Source organism: Lagopus leucura, unplaced genomic scaffold (assembly GCF_019238085.1).
Source record: "Lagopus leucura isolate 7727_CA_CO unplaced genomic scaffold, USGS_WTPT01 Super-Scaffold_100033, whole genome shotgun sequence".
NCBI classification, from domain to species: domain Eukaryota; kingdom Metazoa; phylum Chordata; class Aves; order Galliformes; family Phasianidae; genus Lagopus; species Lagopus leucura.
In genome coordinates this window covers 3,246,558-3,268,490 of record NW_024962282.1, presented here as the reverse complement: position 1 = coordinate 3,268,490, position 21,933 = coordinate 3,246,558, and the positions used below count along the sequence as shown (strand labels likewise).

At 44.7% G+C, this 21,933-nt stretch overlaps 1 protein-coding gene across 1 annotated transcript in view; it reads right to left on the bottom strand.

Annotated features, from left to right (window-relative positions):
* The window catches only part of SWAP70 (switching B cell complex subunit SWAP70), a 33,335-nt gene that overhangs the window by 9,856 nt on the left and 1,546 nt on the right, over positions 1-21,933 (bottom strand). The window contains exons 2-7 of the mRNA XM_042881950.1: positions 17,349-17,489; positions 12,939-13,112; positions 5,342-5,569; positions 2,581-2,727; positions 2,226-2,334; positions 693-874 (exon numbers count right to left, since the gene is read on the bottom strand). Coding sequence (XP_042737884.1) covers positions 693-874; positions 2,226-2,334; positions 2,581-2,727; positions 5,342-5,569; positions 12,939-13,112; positions 17,349-17,489 — 981 coding nt within the window. The remainder of the gene's footprint in view (positions 1-692; positions 875-2,225; positions 2,335-2,580; positions 2,728-5,341; positions 5,570-12,938; positions 13,113-17,348; positions 17,490-21,933) is intronic.

Genomic DNA, 21,933 nt, shown 5'->3' with positions numbered 1-21,933 from the left:
AGGAAGTTATTCAGAAAGCCTTGTGCTAACACTCAGAAATTTCTAGAGCAATTCTCAGGCTTTCAAAAGACAATCCAACATTTACAAGGAACAAGCATTTAACCAACATATAAATGTTATGTTTGTCAGCTCCATAAATCTAACACTTCTGCAATATAATTAAACCTACACATATTCACAAAATCAATTCACAGCTTTGGAGTCTTTGTAAATTCAACTTCTATCTCTAGAAATTAAGTCTGTGTGAGGAGGAGCGTTCCGCCCCAGATTGTTCACACAGCATTAGAAAAATTGCCTGGGAAATTCAATGGGAAGCCCCCTGTTCAGCAGACATTTCCAACGGGGAAACCCAAACCAACAACCAACCAGAAGTAATTGAAAATGCAAGAGTGCCCAGCCCCCAAATGCCACGCACAAACTTCAGTAATGTTCACATGCACAGAGGATGAGGCCACAACACACGGGTTACCCTGAGCCCACAGATCCCCAGAAATGGCTGCAGCAGTGTGCCAGGCGTTACTGCGGGCTGCAGCAATCCATTACCTGGGCACTCGAGCTGGCACAAACTCCCCTCCTCTACTGAAGTTTGCTTAATGTGCCTCAACCCCCGAGCAGCAAAATGGACTTCAGAAGCCCATCTAAACTATGGAGGCTGAGCCTAAAGCGTGCAGGTCAGCAGCTCGCTCTCCCACCTTTCTCACAGTCTCCAGCTCCTTCTGCTTGTTCTCATTGGCCGCCTGCAGCTCCTTCATCTGCCTCTCCAATTCCTCCTGCTCAGCCAAAAGCTTCTGGCGCAGTTCTTTCCGTTTCTGGCGTGCTTCTTTGTGAGGCGGAGGGCTCCCCGCTCGCAGCAGGCTCACAGTGGTCTGTATGGCTGGGAAGGAGCGTGCAAAACACAGGGAGAGTAGGAGAACATCACTGATGGGAAACACCCAACTTTCCAGACAGCCCAGGGAAATGAATACCTGTGCTGGGTTTTTTTTTTTCCTGTTTTAATGCGTGTTTAAATCAGAAACACAACCCCTAGTAAAAGGAACTTGGCTTTCAATAGGCTGCGTGCCACAAGAAGGTCAGGCAGTTCCGAGGCATTCTGTCAGTTCTGATACTGATGTTCAACAAGCAGTGGGCAAACCAATTATTTGTGTACCTCACTACAGAAACAACTCCCACATTCCTCACTGCCTGGGTTCATCAAACCTAATCAGGAAGTCCAAAATGTTATCCAACATATATGTTCACCAACGTTCCCAGAACCGACCTTACGTATTTTCAGTCTCACTGGAAAAACAGTCTCCCAGTAAGCAAGCAGTTCTTATTTACTTATATTCAAATAAGGAAATAACAGGCATCAGAGCTGAGGAGAATGCTTTTGATAGATATCATTATAGATAGATGCTTTTGATAGTTATCAGTACACACTTTTTATCTGCCACAACCGCGAAAATAGATCTCATCTTGGAACCAAGTAATTCTTTGTACATTCGACTTTGGTGCAAAGTACATGCTTCAGGTAGAAAGGAAGTATGAAGCAGCTCCAAATAGTAGCAGAGTAAATATTAAAATGATGTACATGCTTAAATATTGTTGGCAACTGTGGATTTGCAAAAGCCTCTGCCTCGCCCTGCAGAAGACGTGTGTAAGGTCACACTGTGCATTACCCAGGAAGGTCTCAGAAAGAGTAACTTCTTTGTGGTAATAGAAAAGGAAGTCCCAATTCCCAGCTTCACCCTCAGCTCACCAAGCCAAGCTACCTCAAGCAAAACCATGAAAGCAAAGCCTATTCATGATGCTGAAAGAGACAAGCTTCCTCTTTCTCCTCAAATCTAACAATTCCCTGTGTATTTCCTGCCCTTCTCACCTGCAGAAGAACAGCCATATAGAAAAATCAAATAACAGTCATTTAATTTGGGCTGCTTGAACTGAGGCACCTGAAAGAAGTCAAATGAAAGAAGGCAATTCCTACCCTATGACTCCCTTCCTGAGTCACAGTTTCCTCAAAGGTCACAAAATGGAAGCCCCAAAATGGTAAGACCAAGCATTTTAAAACTGAGTAAAGCACATCTCATAAGGCTTCAGCTTACTTTAAAGCAGCCTGATCTAGAGGATGGCAGCCCAGCCCGTGGCAGGGGCTTGAAACCAGGCCATCTTCAAGGTCTATCCTTAAACTTTATAGAATCACATCCTGTGATTCTATAAAATTAACTCCAACGTTTCTGAAACCTTACCTTGAATCCACTCTTGTTTCTTCTTTTTATCAGAGGCACTGATCTCAAAGCTTTTATCAAGGCACTTTATGAGAAAAAGGCATTTCTTTCCATCTTTGTCAGGCAAGGCCTAGAACATATGAAAAAGGATTGTTCTTGCAGACATCATTAAGGTACACCATCAAGCCCCATTTCTGCACTTATCTTTTACATATCTACAAATACTAATATTAAAGAATGTTTACACAAAGAGCACGTGTAGACTGCTCCATACAAAGTAAAAAAAATGTTCTGTTAATAAAAGCTGTCAGAGGTCACAAAAAATATACATTCTTTAGAGACAGCCATGTTTGGTTTTCTGTTTGTTTCCTTTTACCTCTACACAACAGTTGCCGTCCAGTATGATGTCTCCCTTCTTGTCCTTTAGGTCTTCACTTACATAGTAGGAAATAATATTGGGTTTTAGTACAAACCATCGTTCTGTCCAGTTTTTCCTTTTGTGACCTTTTTTCAGCATATAACCCTGCAAAAAACAGCACATCTGAAAGGCCTGGCCCATTCTGAACATCTCAGTCTTTTGGTTACATAAAGTCTTTTGGTGGCATAAGAATTTCCTAGCAGAGTACATAGAAAAATTAGCTCAAGTCCCTACAGACAGTCCCTACACATTTCCACCCCCTAATACCAGCATGCTGCTAATTGTTTGCCCCATGAGAAACAGCTCCCTGATCCTCTGTCCTGCTTTCAGTAACAGGATTAGCTTAAGAACTAAGTAATTACTGTGCCTACTGCAAGTCCTTATTATTTGGTCTCTCTGATTACTATTTAATTTCCTTCTGTCAAGCAGAGACATTTGCCATCACTGAGATTTATGGCTAATAATTTAATAAAAGTCGCTATTAAAAAAAAATCATTCTATCCTGTTTAGATGCACACCGTGGTAACAGATGTAGATGTGGGGGCACTGCTGTGACCTGGTCAGGTATTACTCTACAGTTTCAAAGTCAGATGGTAGTTCAGCTGCCATTTCTGAACGATATTCCCTCCCCCCCTCTTTATTTTTTTCTTTAATAACGTATTTTTAACTTGACTCTAACTTCAGAAGTCCAATCAGACAAAACTGAAACACCCATGTCAACAGAACTATGAGAAAGCAACAGAGAAAGCACCGTACCTCCAATATTTCAGGTTAAGAGAAAAGAGAAAAACGTTCACTGTTTCCTTTCTACATCTGTCAGGTATAGCACACTGGATATAAGCAAACAAATACGCTCTGACAAAACCAAAGCTGTTTCTCTCAACAGGTCTGGGGCAAAGAAATCAGGACATTCAGAGGAGCCTGTTTGTTTTTAGAAAACAAAACCACACACACAGAGCTTGGCTGTGCTCGGCTCCTCCAGCCCACCAGCTGCAGCCAGAGCCCAGCCGTGCCTATTCCCTCGCCATCCCATCCCTTGGCCAGGACAGGAATGCACAGGAATGCTCTGCTCCCCCGCACGCAGCCGGAGGTCTGGGTGGTCGCCCCGGGAAGGACTCCTGCAGCTTTGCTCTTCCTGCTTTGAATGATCCTGTCCATAACCAGTGTCTTTCCCTTCCTTATACACGGATAGAATTCGCTTTCAAAGCCAGGCCAGACTGATATTTTCCCCATAAAACTGCTGCAAAATCTGCATCTATTATTTTCTGACAGCTCCTGGGGTTATTTTACACCAACTACCAGAGAAGTGAAGGACGCTTCTTTCAGAAAGCTAAAACACAATAAAATCTAGTTGTCACTGCAATCCCCCTCAGACCTAGAGACCCAGAATAAGTGCACAACAACAACATGGATGTTAATGATGCGTCACTCATAGCTCAAAGCAATAAACCAGACCATTCTGCCAGCCAAGAGCTACCAGGGAGCGTGCTGTGGCTGAAGCAGACAGGGTCAGCCACAGAGGAGCTCCATTCTCCCTTAGACCAGTGACTGTCGCTGGTGCTGGGCCACACCTTGCTGCAAACTATTTTTAAGCATTGAGGAACAACTCACGGGCACTCAGACATCCTTGAGAATGAGGCCGAGCCTCTCAGAGAGGAAAGAAAGGAGACAGTCAAAGGGGAGAAAAAAAAAAAAAGAGAAAGAGACAATGCCATATAGAAACCAAAATAAGATTTCCTCACAAATTGGAAGTGGAAAGTCTGATAGGAACTGACTATTTTATCTTCATGTTATTAAACTGCAGGACGGCTTTATGCTATCTGACTCAGTATGTGTGTCTGCCCCATCCCTCACCTCCAATAAGCAACCAGGAGTTAACAAAAATAGACCTCAGCATTGTTATATGGATATTCAAAGCAGCTCCTGTACCAAAGCACTCTGATGATTTCTTCAGAATGGCTTTGCTCAGCCTGCCAAGAAAGTCTCTGTTTCCATTCTTACCAAGAAATCAAAGAAGAAAAAAAAAAAAAAAAATCCACATCAGGTAAAAGTCAGTGTTACACAGTTCTATAGCTAAGCTCAGCTATAAGCCCTCAGGTCCCCACAATACTTTCCAGTTTTTAAAGCTGTTCCTGAATGGATCATCTGGAAATCTGCAGAACCAAAGGGCTGACAGAAGCTTGCTGTGGAAATGGGGCCCAGCGTGACTGTGTCTGAATACAAGTGAGCTGTATTGCCTGCTAAGCACCAGGAAGGAGAAAGCTCTGCAGATCCCCTACACCTTCTTGCCCTACTGAAGTGGGGTGACTTAGAAGAAAGGCTTCAGCCCAGCATTCCTTTGTCCAGACCACGCTGAATACACAAGCTGTATCAGCACAACTTCTATTTGCTACAGTGTTTATTTGCATCTGGAAAAAACATTTCCAAAGACTGAAGAGTTGTCACGAATTAAGAACTGACAGCTGTAGCTACTTTGTCAGCTAGAAGGAACTGATAATACTATAAAACCCTGTATTTCAGTCAGAATACACTTCCTTTTAAAATGTAAATTCTCCCAATATGCAGCTCATTCACCGTACTGCAATAACTATATCAGTTGCTCTCTGATAAAAATAAGGTCATACTAAAGAACCCTGATAAGTAATTCATCTAATTCTCCCCCTGCTCTTTATCCATCAGCCATCACAAATTTAACATTTTCTACTTACGCAGTCCTTACCTGTTTGAGTACATCTAAGATGAGCTCGTTAAAGACTTCATTAACTGCCATGGACACGGTCTGTCGGTCCATGCCCTTACTGAACTGCCCGCTCCCGATGAGATCGATCAGCTCCCACGCAGACAGGCCCTCCCGGCTGGTGTTGAGGGCAATCTTGTAGAGGTCAAACTGCTCCTGCTGCCAACCTGCTCCCATTGCTTCCGTCAGCTTTTTAAGCAAGTATTCAATCTGTGAGGAAATATAAGCAGAAATTAATCACTTCCAGCAGGCGTAGAAATCAAGAGTCTCAAGAGTAGCACGGTTTATAGTGCTGAAACTCCTTACGGCTGCATTCCCGTTCAGGCACCAACATGGTGCGCCGCTCAATTAGCAAAGACCTCAGGACCAGCAGCCTTCTACCTCGGCTGAGCTCCTGATGGCCAGCCCCACCTGCAGCTCCGCTCTTCATCACAAAGAAACAAATCATCAACCTGCGAGCCTCTTCTACATTCAGGCTCTTACAGGATACAGACCTTCCCTGCAGTACCTTCCAGGCCAACGTGACTGAGGTGTGAGAAAGCAGGAAGTTTCAGAAAGTGTTTGTGGAAGAATAAAAGCAAACAATTTAACAATAAAAAGAGTAAGGTCACAGTTTGGACAAGCAAAATGAAGAAACACTGGTGCATGGCCACGTCTCGGTCTTCACCTGCCCCTCCACCACACCACACAGCTTGGCAGAAGCATCAAAAAAAGCAGAAGAATCTATTTTTCACCTCTGTTTTTATTGCTTCCAGAATGAACTCTCCTTTTCCTTTAACCTTTCATCATCATCCTGTACACATTACCACAGTGTAACGCTTCTAATAGCTGCTCACAATAAACACAGGAATATAAAGAGGGAAAGAAAGTCGGGTGTGTTTTGCAGTTTGTTTTGTAGCATGTTACTGTTCCTTCACTCTCTAAACACCACACGTTTTTAAACTAAGCCTGCCTGCAACTTTAGCACAGGCAAAACGTTAACGGCTCATAAAGAAAACAATTAGTGAGAGCCTTTATGCAAGGACCTCTGCGCAACAAAGTAAAAACCGCACTTCTGCATTTCCTTCAGCGTTGCAGACAACCCGAAGCAGAGCTCAGCCCGGCACCCCCTGCAGCTCCGGGCGCGGTGCGCTGCTCCCTCACTGCCCGCAGGCGCGCACAGCTGGCACCGTGACAGCGGTGTACGGTGCCTCACCGAGAGCGGCAGAGAATCATAGAACAGCCTGGGTTGAAAAGGACCACAATGATTATGGAGTTTCAACCCCCCTGCTATGGGCAGGGTCGCCAACCACCAGACCAGGCTGCCCAGAGCCACATCCAGCTGGCCTTGAATGCCTCCAGGGATGGGGCAACCACAACCTCCCTCGGCAGCCTGGAAGGCCTAGACCAAACGCTTTTCAGGACTTCGTGTTTTGTTTGTTTTGTTGGTTTTTTTCCACTGATGTTGGCCTGCACCACTGGGGAGCAGAACACAATTCCTTCTAGGGCTGAGGAAGCCCAGCCCACTTGAATTGCTTAACTACAGGTTGGTCAGCTCTCAGCCTGCCTAGCACCCGGCACAGGAGGTTAGTACCTTTAGCACCAAGAAACACAGAGACACCCAGCACACCTCCCTGCGAGGACCCAGCTCAGATGTGCTTTGGATGCTCTACACATGTGGATGCTGCAGCTTCTCTCCCACAGCCAGAGCAGGCAGATCCCTTCCTTCCCTGCACATTTGCCATCAGGAAAGACCCAAACGTGTACTAGGAGGCACTGCCTCGGCAGAGCTGAGAAGTGCCAAACCTGGAATTCAGCCCACATACAACTGTTCCTAGATTTCTGCAGCGTCCAATTCCTTTAAATATCTTTTCCCCATGCTGAAGTACAGCCTGCCCCAATAGGAGCTCTGCACAATGACCCAGGCTTCAGGTAAAGCAGAGGCTGCAGAAAGGAAGGCCCAACAAGGAGGGTGTGAGACCTGCCAAGGTGCTGGGCAGTCTGACAAAGAAGTAAGGCAGAACACACATAATATAGCTATAAGGTGTTATCATGTTACACACTAAAAAGAAAACAAAGTATCCTTTAATGTTATTTGTGCATATTTCTACTCTATTTTGATTGCTGGAACAAATGCAAACGTTTAAGGCTACTCAGCTCCCCTCTACAAGTCACTATCATCACCACAAATATCCCAAATCCCATTAAAGTACACAGAGCATATTTTAAAATACATTAACTCTTTGTATATTACATATTGCATATTGCAATTAAATGGTCTCAGAACGTATCCTTCACTCAGAAAAGCGTGGCTAACCCAAGTCCTACACAACTTTTGTCAGACGTCAGTGCTGGGGTGGGGCACGACTAGGGAGCAGTGTGAGGGAAATACTGAGAAGTAAGCTGGATCTGGCAAATATGGAAGCGAACAAGAGGCCATTCATTATGGGCTCAAATGAGGAACCTCTGCGAGCCAACGATATTTCCCCTCCTCCCCGAGGAGACGTGTGAGCTCAGCAAATAACTGACAAATTAAGGCTGCTGGCTCACACACAATCTGCCCTTGTGGTTAAAGAGTAGTGTTGAAAAGCAAATGTGAAGCAGTGTTTGCTGCTGTTCTGACAGGGCCTTGCTCGTTCTTTGATACTGCTGGGGTTGCTTTAGGACTAACGCTGCGCCCACCGCCGTGTTCCATAGCATGGAAAACCAGTTCCATTCCAAACCAACACTTTTCAGCCAGAACTCTGCCAGCAGAAAACAAAAAGAATATAAAGCTCAGGGGCTCCTTAACACAAACTGTGCAGCCTGCCCAGCATCTGCTCTCAGAGGGCAGCTGTTCTTCTCTCACACTGCAATACCTACTTGCTTTCCACTTCCAGGTATCCCTGGCACGGTTCTCCACAGGGAAGGAAGTTTCACAAGTGTTTCACATATTCTTCTGATACATAAGCAGGCCTCTTAGAGGAGGAAAAAGGAAAAACGATGTCAAGGAGGCTTCCGTGCCCAACAGAGCATGGCAGACAAGGCTATTCTGGTGTATGCTATTCAAATAGGGTTTGTGATATTAATAGAGCAGACAAAAAAAATTTAAGCTGCACACAATTCTGTACAAGTAACGTGGCAACAATCACGGCCTATTCCACAACCTTCATCAGTTCTTTTCCCCACCCCATCAGAACAGCACACTCTCTCAAATCAAACGTTCAATTTTTCCTTTCCACTACCACCCAAAATCCCCACATTTGAATTCATTAAACTAGACAGATAATAACTCCTCTGGATCAATAGTTGGTGAAAACAGTGCCTCACGCACAGAGCTTTCATTCTAGTTATATCAGTTTTGATTTTACTTCTGAATTGCTAAGGGTCAATTCCCAATCTATCATTCACAGTATCAGATGCCAGCATACAGAACACAGAAACAAAAGAGGTCAAAAAACATTTCTGCAGGAAATATCTCCAGAAGAATCACTACTGGCAACTTGAGACTTTCACCACCCATCACCTCATTTTCAAATGCACAGCAAAACCACACAAGATTCAGAGCCTCTTTGTCCCAGCTGGGAGGATTAGAGATGACACACATTAACACAGTGAAGACCAGAGCACAAAGACAAGGAGACTGTACAAATCGTGGTTCCTTAAGAAGCCAGACCTAAAAAGCACAGACAGGAAGTAGACAAGTATTGCTTAAAAGACATGATGTGAGCACTGCATTACAACAAGAGCGTGCCGCCTGCAGTGGACCTATCTGCCAGTTCCACCCTTGAGGTGGCCCAGGAACACAGCTTACCAAACACCACAGCTCTCAGGCGATAAAGCATTCCCAAGCCTGCAGTCACATGTCAGAAATGAGAAAGGGGAAGTATTAGGAAATCTTCACATACAACAGAAAACGTCTGGTTAAACAGCATACGACCGAGTCTGACAACTAAAACAGGAGGCGTAAGGAAATCTCATGACAGGCCAGAAATATTGTTCCTTTTATGGCCGCAGCACTCCTCACCTCTCTTCCTTTTGTTTTCAGCTCCTAGTGGAGGAGGTCAGCCCTGCGAGGGCTGAAGGAAGCACACGTTTCAATGCCTGTGTCCCAGACAGCTGAGTGGGAGCACCTGGCAGGGAACAGGAGCAGCTCTCCCCATGCTCTGCTCTCTGATACCAGGAGCCACACAGCTGCTCGTTAAAGCTCTGCCCCCTGCACACTGCTGCCATTGGACAAGAATTGTGCCAATTCTGGAGACCATCCACCAGGAACAACTCTTACTTAAGCAAACAAAACACAGCATTGTTTTCCTCCAGTCTGCCTTACTCAGCTTACAGATGCTGCACCTCACACATACCACAGCTTCTTCCTTGGAAGAAGAGGGAGATCTGATGCCGTTTCACGTTTCCTAGGGCCACAAACACCTTAGCACAACAGACATTTATGGACCCCTGCTCCTTCCCAGCTCTCCTCTCTACAGCCCAAGGCCACCACCAGCTGAGCATTCCATATCCAATGGAGAGGCACAACTCTCGTGCTCATGACTCGACTGCTCACCATGACACAAAGCTGCATCCCACCCCAGGCCCTTCCCCACACCAGATTTCACTAACATCACTCACGCCAATGCCAAGTTGCCACCTCTCCTTACACAGCAGGGCAAGAGCCCAGGCCAAGCATTGCTTCTGGCTTGCAGTCTGACCTCTGCTAACAGAGCAATGAGGCAGCTTCTGGCCCTTGTGTTATCCCCCTCTACAACTTCTAAATTTCCTCTTTGTAACTGTTTTCCTTGCTTTCTGTTTCCAAAGATTTCCTCAGCCTACGCCTCTGAAAGCTTTCCAGACTGTTCTTCCTTTTCTGTTTGAGCAGCAGCTACAGCACTTGAATTTGCTACCCACCCAGCACTTGGGCAAGGAATCAAGCCCGAATGCTTTGCAGCTGGGGCAGCAGCCCCGTCCCTGGCTTGCTTTCTAATAGGAACGGCCCAGCACAGCAGCACCTGTGCACAGGTACACAGCACCGGCAGGAAGGAAAGACAGCAGCCTCAACCTTCAGTCAAGGCGGTGCAAAGAAGTGAAACTGCACACAAGCCAGAGAGTTTTCCAGATAAGAGGTGGTTCAAACAAGCGCAGAAACAGTTTAGGTCATTAAATTAAAAATCAGAATCCCAGACAGCCCCAAGGAGCAGGTCCTGGGAGGAGGAAGAGAACTCTGCAGTCACATGATGTTGTACCAATACCTTCAATGGAGACCTAAGAAGTTTCTCTACCTCAATCTTGCCATCCACAAGGTGAAAAGCAAAAATGTTCATGTGATCACTTTTCCAGCATGAAAGTACCACACAAGTTTCTTAATTCCTTATAAAGGGAAAATAAAGTTCAAAAGCCAAAAAGCCGAAGAGGTGGGTGGGAGGAGGGGAAGCAGCTGGATCCTGCACTAATCACTCTAAGCCAGAAACAGCAGTAAGTGGCATGTTGCAATGTTCACAGCCAAGGATAAGAGAAACAAACAGGGAGGGAGAAGCGCTTGCTCCCTGGCTGCGAGGTTATAATGATTCATGAGAGGTTTACATTTGTCTTACCCAAACATAAACACTACAGAACACTGCCCTCCCATCTGCTCTACACTTTGCAAAAAATCCCTGCTCACAGTTCATTCATAGATGATGTGCAAGGCAATTTCACTTCATAGGAGGGCAACATTATCAAGGAGTAAAAACTGAATACATAAGCCAGTTTTAATATGAACTTGGGAGGCATAAAAAAGAAAAATACCTTGACTAGGTATCAATATCACTTTGAACACTATTGAAAAGAGCTGTTTTCAGAAGGAACTTCTCAGTATCGAGATAAAAAATTGCAAGTTCATACAAAAAATGCCTTCAAAATCTGGAGTTGAGATTTAATGTTAAAAAAAGTACTAAAACAACAACCAAAAAACCCATAAGAACTTAAAAGGCAGATATGAAAGGTCACATAGAGAAAGAGAAAAGCTGATCTAAATTAAGTTTCCATCTTTACTTTTGAAATTTTGAGTCAAAGGGAGTAAAGGTGGAATTTTCCAGAAGCACAGACAGCACCAGGAGGACCAACACAAACCAGAAAGAAAGGCATTCACAACAGCATTCCTGCACCAACTGATTACATTACCTGTATGGTCTAAGGCAAAAGGTTAAAGAGTGTATGAGGGTATTGCATACAATAAGAACAGAGCAGCCTTTCTTTGCCAGGCTCTACAAGCTTTCCTTAAGGAGTGCAGCATGATTTACATCATGCAGTAATCGAGGAGATGCAGACACACATCCATGCCAACGAGTTTTAAAGATAATCCAAGTGAGAGAGCAATACAGGTGGACCCTGGAGACTAAGGATGGGAGGGAAACCTGGTGCCATTAAGACAGGACTTGTCCTGGCTTTTAGAAATGCGATCTACATCCCCCAGAATGAACAGAAAAGACAAGACAAAAAAATAAAAAAACCAAACAAGGGAAGGCAAGAAGGCTGTCCTGCATCTCCAGGGAATCAGCATGTCTGGTAGCAGCCTGTCATCATCAGTACAGCACAAACAGAAACACTGTACAGAGTGAAAGTGCCCTGCAAAAACTAAGCGACAAGGCAAAACCAAGTGGTTCATTTCAATATGGAAAGGGCAGTAAGTAACAGTTAGGCTCAGCAGCTCGGAGCTGTGGCATGTAAATCAGACTCTTTTCATCTTTGACTTTTCAACAATTTGAAAAAAAATATATTTCAGTGCTAAGCTGAAACCCCCCCAGGATTTCTGCAGCAGGTTTTGCAAAAGATGGTTAATGCGTAGAGTTCCACCTGGAGTCCTCCGTAGATGAAAAGATGGTTAATGCGTAGAGCTTTTCCCCCTGGGGAGGGGTGAGGAAACTCACCCCTCCCCAGGGGGAAAAGCTTTAAAATTGTGAAGATTCCAAAACCTTGCTTTAGGGTTACCCATACGAGCACTGCCCGTACTTGCCCACCCACTTGAAGTATGAAGAGACTTCCCTGTTATTTTGCTCACTGCTGTTTATTCCTACAAGCATTTCAAGCAAGAACATTCAGGTGGTGGCTGGTTTTGATCAGAAACAGACATCATCTGAAAAGTCTGCACTTCTCCATTTGAACAGGAGGGCAACATGAGACTGAAGACTCATCTTGCAAGCAGAGAGCATTTTTTTTTAGCATCACGCTGTGCAAAATTTGAATCAGGCATAAGCAAGTTCAGTATTAAAGATCCCAACACGCACTACCCATGAGTGAGATGAGAACCTCAACAGCCCCAGGTGCATGTGCTGGAGTTTGTCTCCCCAGCACCAGTCAGGCCTCACAGTCTGCAAAATAGGGCATTTACAGGCAGCAGGCAGCACTTCCACTTAGCTCAAGCTGTGTAAGTGGCAGACAAGAATAGCAATCAATATCTAAAATATCCTGCAGGATTCCCACACATGCAACCTGCAAGACAAAGAAAAGCACTCGAAGCCTTAGAAAAGAGGAAAGTAGACTCTATGAAAAAAATCATTTTCTCTGAAAACTCCAGGGTAGCAATCATTAACATACCCAGCTGAGACACTAAGCAAAGCAATGCTGAACAGCACAAGTTTTTGTTTCTTACCTCCTCAGGTACAATGATTAAAGGGTACTTGTCCTCTGATAAGAAGTTAAAAATAACCCAGACTTTAAATGCATCTTCATCACTGATCAGCAAAGGACTTTTCGAGAGGTTCTTTTTAGCACACAGAGTCCAACACATTCTGTTGAATTCAACTTTATCAAAGTTCCCTTGAACCTAAAATGAAGAAACGGAACAACAACAACAATCAATACATAGGAATGACACAGGATAACAGACAGATGAAATTTAACAGACCAAGTCATACCAAAGCACCAAGAGATTCTAGTTTGTAAGCAGCATCAAGGCCTAAAAAGAGCACAAACCCAGCCTGCTCTGACTTCCTGCATGGGGTAAACTGAAGAACTCCTTCCAGCAAAATCCACATCCAACCTCCAATTTCTGGTGGAGTTAATAACACCCTGACTTCACAGGAAGGAGGCCACTGTGATTTTGTCTTTCCTCTAGCACACGAGCTTGAGATCCCAAACCTTCTGCATAAACATTTTTAGTTCCAACTGCCCTTCTGTTGCACTGCTACTAAAACACCATCTAATAAAAGTGGAAACCATGAGAACGAAAACTACATGTGGACACACCAGTACCAATACTGGAAAAGTCTTTACGTTAATAAGCTTTTCTGCTTAACGTTGCTTAAGTGTAACTCTTGAAGAAAATACTCACAAATGTAACCTTGCTTTCTTTAATATTAATCCACCTAAAGTCTTTCGTTTTTCTCAGACTCTCAAATCCTCTCTTTAGTGATAAAAAAATTTCTCTTGCTTGCATTATCCTTCATCATACCTAGCATCTGTACATAGCCATCTGTGAATTATTTACATATGTGAAAGCTTTCATTTCCTCTATTTTGTTTTTAAACCTCGTTGATGCTACAGACAAAGTATATTTATCTCCCTGCAGCTTTGCCATGCTGCTTCTCTGCCAACACAAAACCAATAAAGTCACATTCTGCACCTTTACGGAAGTCTCTTGGTATTTTGGAAATCATGGGTAAGAAAAAGGTTTTTGCACCTTGCCTGGGAGCACCACGGGTAACATCCTGTGCCATTTTCTTACAATGGGCCAAACCACACAGCCCTTGCACCCCAGAAGTGCCCTGCTAGTTACCCTGCTCCTGAGGTGATACGATGGAGCAGGAAACCTGCTTTCCTACAGGCAGCAGCACTCCAGCAGAGCAGCAGGCTCCACAAGCAGCCCGTGTTTTGGTGGCAGTGACCACAGAGGGACAGATGGAACAACAACTCGTGCACGGGCCCTGGCTGGGGTAAGAGCTGGTGGTTCCTGCTTGTGACACCTGAAAGAGGCACCAAACCCAAGGTACCCCCAGCACCCACTGCTGCCAGGATTTGGCAGCAGCCAGCAGGTCTGAGGACTGCTCTGCCTCAGGACGGGCTGTACTGCACCAGTACTCCCATGTTAGCATCCTTCCTTCAGACCTCAATTCCTTCAGCTCAATTGTGGAAGGGACTTCATCAAGTGTCTGAGCAGCATCCAGAGCACAGACACTGCATAGAAATTACTCTGGAAAGATGATCAGATCAGCATACAGACTCCAGCTCTCCAAAATAACTCTAATCCACCTTCACGGGTTGCTTTGTTTTGTTGTTTTTTTTTTCTCTAAATCATCACAGGCTGGCTTTTAAAGAAAGGATGTAATCATAAAATCAGTGTTCTGGGGATGCTGGGAGTTGTGGGTAGAACTAAGTAAACTAAATACTTTTCTTTAATGAGAGATACTGTTTTTCCTGAACAATTTCACGTGGCAACACTAGCTATTTCTGGTATGTACATTCTTGAAGTACATTCGTGCATGGCTGTGGGGGAAGCAAGGAAAAAAGCCACAACCAAAACCAAATCAGCTCTAGAGTCAGGTCCCTACTACAGTACTCTGGACTTTGGTTTCCTCCACTGGCAGTGCTGCTGTCCAGGTTACTACATAACAATTACTCTGAAGTAATAATTACTCTAAATGAATGCACCATGGGATGTAAGAGAGATCATTTCTAAGCACTGCTTCAAAAACTGAAAATATTTGAAGTTTCTAAAATTATATTTCAACTTATTCACAGAAGTACCTCTAGCTTAATTAACAGAATGCAAACATAGAAACATTCCAAACAGGAGGAACCGATGGCTAAAAAAAACAAGTCATAAGCACACATGCACATTGCTTTTTAAGCACACAAACAGAACAAATGTCTTGAGATCAAGAAGTTTTCTTTCTGATCTCACTCAAAACAATTAATTTGCCAGAAAATACAACCAGAAATTGAGAGAGCGTTCTCTGTATGTTGGGGTATAAAGTACTGGTCCCTCTTTAGCAGCTTTACTTAGTATGAATTCATGACATCTGTACTGCGATCACCTCATCAAGAACAGACTATGCCTTAGAAGAATGAAAAAAAGGAGTTCCTTGTTTGCTTTGTTGGGCTTATTTTAAACAAAGGAGATGTGCCTGAATCAGTGACTTCATCCCACTGCACGCTGCCTTTTGGCACTGATGTGGTCATCTCTGAAAGATGAGATGTCACAATCAGCGCACAAAGGTGGCCTTCTGTCCAAAGACTTTACTGATTTTCAATACTAGATGTCTAAACTCTGAAGAGACGTTTAGTCAGGATAACTAATGTGAATTTAGAGACTATTTAATCCTGTTCCTAAACATTTTCTGTTGGCTGTTACGAGAAACCAAAGGTATGGGTACAACCCGCTATTATCAGAAGCCAGAGCAGCATATAAAAGAAAGCAGCACAGGAAACTACACACAGCTGTGCTTTCTTTCCAAGATAGCATATCCCTTCTTTTGCCAGGGGGTAGGAAAGTGCCCCGGGGTAGCTGCATGCTGTAACTTCACACCAACAGGTTTAGGTAGCCAGGTCTTTCTTTCATTTACAAATTGAAGTGTTATTTAATAATTGCAATTGCTGCTCTATTCCATAACTCTTCTCCCTACACACCCTTTAACAATAAAGCATGGTTATATTTGAAAAAGCCTTCTGCCACTCTTTGACTCAATGGCTTGCTACTACAGATGCTACTAACAACAAACCTCTAGTTCAGACTCTACAGCTATAATCCTTCACTCAGAACAAAACAAGGGCTCTTATTTCAATCTGTGTACAAGCTGCTCGGTCTCTGTTGAACCTTACAGGAGCTCAGACAGCCAACACTAAGTGGAAATGAGATTATAACCTTCCTACGGACAAAGGGAGATTCTCCCACAGCAAGTAGCCAAGACAGCAGGTGGGTGGGTATCTGTGGCCAGCAACTCCCCCACATGGAGCAGGGCTCTGCCACTGGGTAGGAGACAAACAGACTAGAGAGGCAGAGGAGCTTAGCCAGATACACAAAGCTTTTCTTGTTTCCAAGCTGACGGACTGCATCTCAGCCATGTATCATATTTTCCACCAGTATTAAGTGTAGATTAAAGCAGCAGCAAAAGTCATCAAAACGTGGTTAAGGAGCTTGCGTAACCTGCAACTGTCACATGGGTGACTTTCCAGCAGGAGGTCACTTTGGGACTTGATGTTTTAAAAGAAAGCAACCATCCGTGTGTCTCTGCAGCCACAAATCAAAGTTTGAAGGTTTCTGGGTCAGTCTCCAAGAGAACTCAGTGGTACTGCAGCAAGTATTGTGCATTGCCTAGACCAGTCTCCCAACCAAAGCTGCTAGAAAAGAAGTATGATAGCTCTTTGCTTTCAGAAATTTCAACCTGAACTTGACACACACACAGCCCCCGGAGACCAGCTCTGGCCCAATGCCTGCCTCTACTTAGAATAAGATGGAGGGCAGCATGGGGGAAACCCTGCTGCTTTCCAGAGCTTCCCCCAGAACAACAAACGTGCAACCACAGAACTTTCAAGAACACTCCAACACCAAGGGAAAGAACTCGCAAGGCAAACCTCAGCAGCACCCCCTGACATTCCTCACCATAAATACTGGGTGGGATCTATTCATTACAATTTTTCATGAATAGACAATAAAGATACTTTTCCTGTCCTGTTTGCAGATGAGTCTATGGCAACGTTCTTTTGTAACCATAGTATGGAGTGGGACAACCTATAGCTTTAAGACACTTCCAAATAATTTTACACTGCACTGTTTCATTATATGAACAATATGAACACATTGCTACACAAGCACAGCATATAGAACAATCAGATATAACAGGAAATGGAAACCAAGGAAAGAAAAACGAGCAGAGCATACCCTTCCATTTTAAGGCATTCCAGAGCACTGCCCCAAAACAACCCTGCACAGACACTCACAGCCCAATGCCTTCAGACCAGCAGGTTTCCTGCAAGCAAAGGCCTGCTGTAAGGCTGGCATGCTAAGGAAAGACACTAAAAAAATGATAAAGGGAAAAACAGAACCCAAGAATCCCAAACTTACCTTTTCCAAGATGAATTTGTTTAAATAAGGCATGTAACCCTGATTGGAAACTGGTCCTTCATCATCATCCCTAAAGTGTTCTTCCAAGGCCACCGGGTCATGGGGAACATTTAACACTGTGCACAGGTTATGAGAAAGGACCTGGGGACAGAACAAACATCAGTGACACCGCTGTTGGGCTGCATTTCCTCCAGAGCAGAGCTGTGATTCAGGAGCCTGTGAGCAGAAAATGGCACCTTCATGTCAGTGTCAGTTCTGCCCTGAAGATTTTTCCCAAAAAAATGGAAAACACCAACATTTAACTAAAAGAAATTGACTGCAAGGATTTGACTGCTTCACACAGTTACAGTGGTGATTCAAACTGCTACAGAAGCTGCCCTTTATATGCATACTCTTATGCATTTGAAAGCCAGGAGAGGCATGGAGAAACACCAAAGTAGCATGTACACTGTGAAAGTGGGCAGCTAGGGAAAGTGACCACCAACAGCTAGTCTTGGAAATTATAAATTATTATTACCCAGTGAAAACAAGTATCGAGGAAAAGAATCCAATATGCCACCTTTAGCTCACAAATGACCATTCCATTCAGAGTATTAACTATGGATTTCTCTCATCTGCTTGCTTTTGAGTTACTTTTCAACATTCACCCCAAGTTTTAGATGGTAAAAGAAAAGGAAGGGTATAGAAAAGGGAAGAGTTTAGACATGCCTCTACAATTTTTATTTTAAAAAGGTATTTGCATGTACTATGTCTAAAGCTTAACGCCCACCAGCCCTCACAGCTGAGAAATGGCCTTCAAGAAGAGGAGACACACTCCATTAGTTTTAAGGAAGTACAGAATTGCTGAAAACTGACTGGTAGCCTATGCATCTTCACTGCTCCTACACAGGCTGAGCTTTGCACGCCTGAATGGTGCCAGCAATAGAAAAGCAGGGCCAGAGTACCAGCTGCTCCTGCGCCACCAGCACTTTTCTCACATAGAGAGCACTTTTCTCGTCTCTTTTGCTTTCACTCCACCTCCTGAGCCAGGTCACCCCCTGCACACTGCTGCCCACAGCCCTCACCCTGGGGACAACGCAGGGTTAAGGTTCTGGAATTGTGCACCAGCAGCAGGAGCTGGGTTAAGGATACAGCTGCTGTGCCCAAGAATGGTTTGTGCTGAAAAACATACAGGAGAACCAAAGGCAGAAACACAGGTGAAACAAAATCAGGCAGAGGCTGCGAAGTAAGACGTGGGAGCTTGAAGGATCCAAAGTCTAGGAAATCAGACACCTGCCACACACCTGCAATGTCTTTTATTTTGTCCCCGGATAAATTAACATACATATATTTTTCATATATGCACTAAGGAGACATACAGAGTCTAAGCACTAACTGCACAAAGTCCTACAAAGTCAGCCCAAAATAAAAGTTCAGTTCAGCAGAGAATTCCTCTCCGCACGCTCTGAAAGTTTCCACTTCTTTCAGAAAAGCACACATCTCCATAAGAAACACGTTTTCATACTAGCCAAAGCCACTAGCTGTAACAGCTGCAAAGTTACAGAACAGGAAAACAACAGCATCAGCCCTACCACAACAGAAGCTGTATTTCCCAAAGTAGCAAAACAGTATTTACAAGTTACCACATTTCAGGCTACTCTCCATCAGCAGTCTATTCTCTCCAATCTATCCTGATTTTAACAAACTGTACCCAGTGAGTCCTTGTGATTCACATGTGGGGGGAAAAAGCACGCCATCATGCATGTTTCCCCTTCTATTTAAGGCTTCAGAGGGATTCCTGACTTTCTGTGGGGGGAAGCGGATCTCATTTTTGCGCCTAGGCTACAGGGGCTGTAAAGGCGGCTAAGAAAAACGTTCTACAAATGCAACTGATTTGAGCATGTTACCAACATAACTTAAATGTTCAATAAAACACTTTCTAATCATACCCCCTCCACGTTACTTCTCCCCTTGGCCTTCTTGCTATCCTCGGGCTGTCAGAAAGCTGCTTTCCACATCCAACAACCAATTACCAGGAAAGAATTCCACTTTCAATCATTTCTAAGGGCTGCCTTATCTGCCATCTCTTCTGTGCCCAGTGCTCTTTTCATAGCTCAGGAAATTCCTCCACGCCTGCCAAAGCCTGCCATTCTTCAACATGGCCCAGCACCAGCTGAATTCTTCCCTCACAGGGCAAGCCTGAAAAATTCTGCTCTGAGGTCTCGTTCTGTCTTGTTTCATTCTTTCAGATCGCATTATCTGGACCATCACAGACCCAGCTTTAATGATACACGCTCTTTTATAGAAGCTAAGAAAAAATCAAATGGAACAAAGCAAACGAAAAAGCTCCAAACAACTAATAGCCAAGGAGTGGATTAATTAGGGTAGGAAAATCGCCCTGCCATGCAGAAACTCTATCAACCATGAGGTGGTTTTGCACCAGCGAGGGTTATTCCCCAGTGCCGTGGGGTTGCTGGGCAGCTTTCTCCTTTCCCAGCACCTGTTGTGCTCTGGATGCCCATCTAACAACTTACAGCTGCAGCAGGTGGATCCAGCGGGGGTCCCCAGGCCACAGCCCACTATGGGTCACAAGTGTTCTGGAAAGGGTCCACAAAGACACCGTTCTCCTTTTTTCTTTTTCGGTCAGGAGTTTTATAAGAGAGGTGCCCAGGGGTACCAAGGAAATACTGAAGGTGTTCTGCTATACAGATAACCCAGCACCAAAGGTCACCGTAGCTACTGCTACAGACTCTGGACATTGCTTTACCTGGAGGGCTAAACCCCAGCCCAGCTCTATTGCACTGCAGTCCTTCCAGAACCTCATACAAGTGGAATTGTCACCACCTGAGTGGCACCATTTCAACCTCATCCATAGAAGCAACCTGCATTTCTAAGAGAGACGAGAGCTCTGCCACCTCTTGCCCAGTAACACAAATTTGGCCCAGATGACAGTAGGACCATTAAGAGGACAGATTATTTCTACAGTGGCTATTACCGGGTTCCTCCATATTTTTCCTTTCCTTTCTCTTCCATCTTTTGGGGGGTCTCCTCCCTCCCCCATCTCTCTTTAATGCCTGAAAACGCTGGCAGCACAGACCCCGACAGCTCCATTCACTGGCCTCGTGTGAATTCCTTCCAGGACATTCTTGGCTCATCTCTCCCCGACATCCATGTCAGCAGCCACCCCGCCAAAGCAGGCCCACACAGCGCTTTCCCTTTTCTCTCCTAATCAGCATGAAACCAGCACTGAGCAGGCCCTTAGCACAGCCATGAGGTGTTTTTGGGCCAGGCCACGTCACAGCACCTCAGCAGCGCAGCCTCCTCGCCCACCAGACGTGGGCTAAGCGAAGGCAGCTTGGCCATTACACCAAGCCCGGTTCCCAGCACTGCACAGTCCACCTGCATGGTCCTGGGGCCGGACTGCCATGAGCGCTGAGCCCCGTGTGCAGCCCTGCAGCACGACTGCGGCCCTGAGTCACCGTGACTAATTTCCTACTGCCCCTCAGAGCTGGACAAAGCCAATTGTCCCACTGGGTCCGGCCCGCTCCTCGCAGACTCTCAGCCTTTCCAGCGCCTCGTTGCATTGTTTGAAGCCTTCCTCTCTGTCTGACCGGCCCTCTCACCCCAATTACACCATCCTTCCTCTTCCACCGGCCTCTGACTTCCCATTTAGCAGGAGGGCAAAGTGAAGGTAAGAGGTACAGTAACCCCATAACAGCCCAGGTATGACTAAAGGCCAGTTTAAGTTTTCTAAGCTTCACTGGCGACTTTGGTTGCCCGCACCTTGCCAGTGTGCCTGAGGCCACATCCTGCACCAGCAATGCAGGAAAGTCTGTCCCAGTGGCAGCACGTGGAGCAAAACAGCCAAATAACCCCACTGCCAAAACAGAAAGTCTTACAGCAACATAAGGAAGAGCTTTCAAAGACAGAGTAAAAACAAACTAGTACAAAATATTAGTTCCAATATTACACATGTACCACAAGGAGCATTGCTGGCTGCTAAGTGTAACTCCATTTAAAGCCACACTCAAGTTCCAGGTGAAAAGCAGACTGAACGTTGACACATTTGAGAAACTTTTAAAATAAGTCAATTTTAAAATGGTAGAATGAAAGAAAGGAGAGACTGGATTTAAATGTAGGAAAGCAAGTACTTGCACGCAGCTCATACTCGAACCTCAACAGCAGCTATTTTATCCACCACAATGATACTTCAGCCTTGCTACGGCAGTGTTTGAAAGCTCTGTAACAAAATGATGATTGTGTCCATATTTAAACATGTAATTTAAGAAAAAAGAAATAAAAACATCTCTATGGTGTACAAAGATGGTAACATCTGTCGTTATAACAGTAGAGCTTTTGGAGGTTACTTGGGACCTTCTGTACATCCATGCCAGTACCTTACAGTGGATCACACAACTTGCAGATCCATGGTTGACAAGCTTTCCTACTGTGAAGGGAAGCTCTGTGTGTTGCAATACAGTATGCTGCTCTCTGAAAACAAATGGATTTTTACCAAATTTTTTCATAATGAAAGATTTGTTAAGTTATTAAACACTATTCATACTGCTGCTGATCTCTGCTAACCTGCTTACTCCAAGTCTCCTCT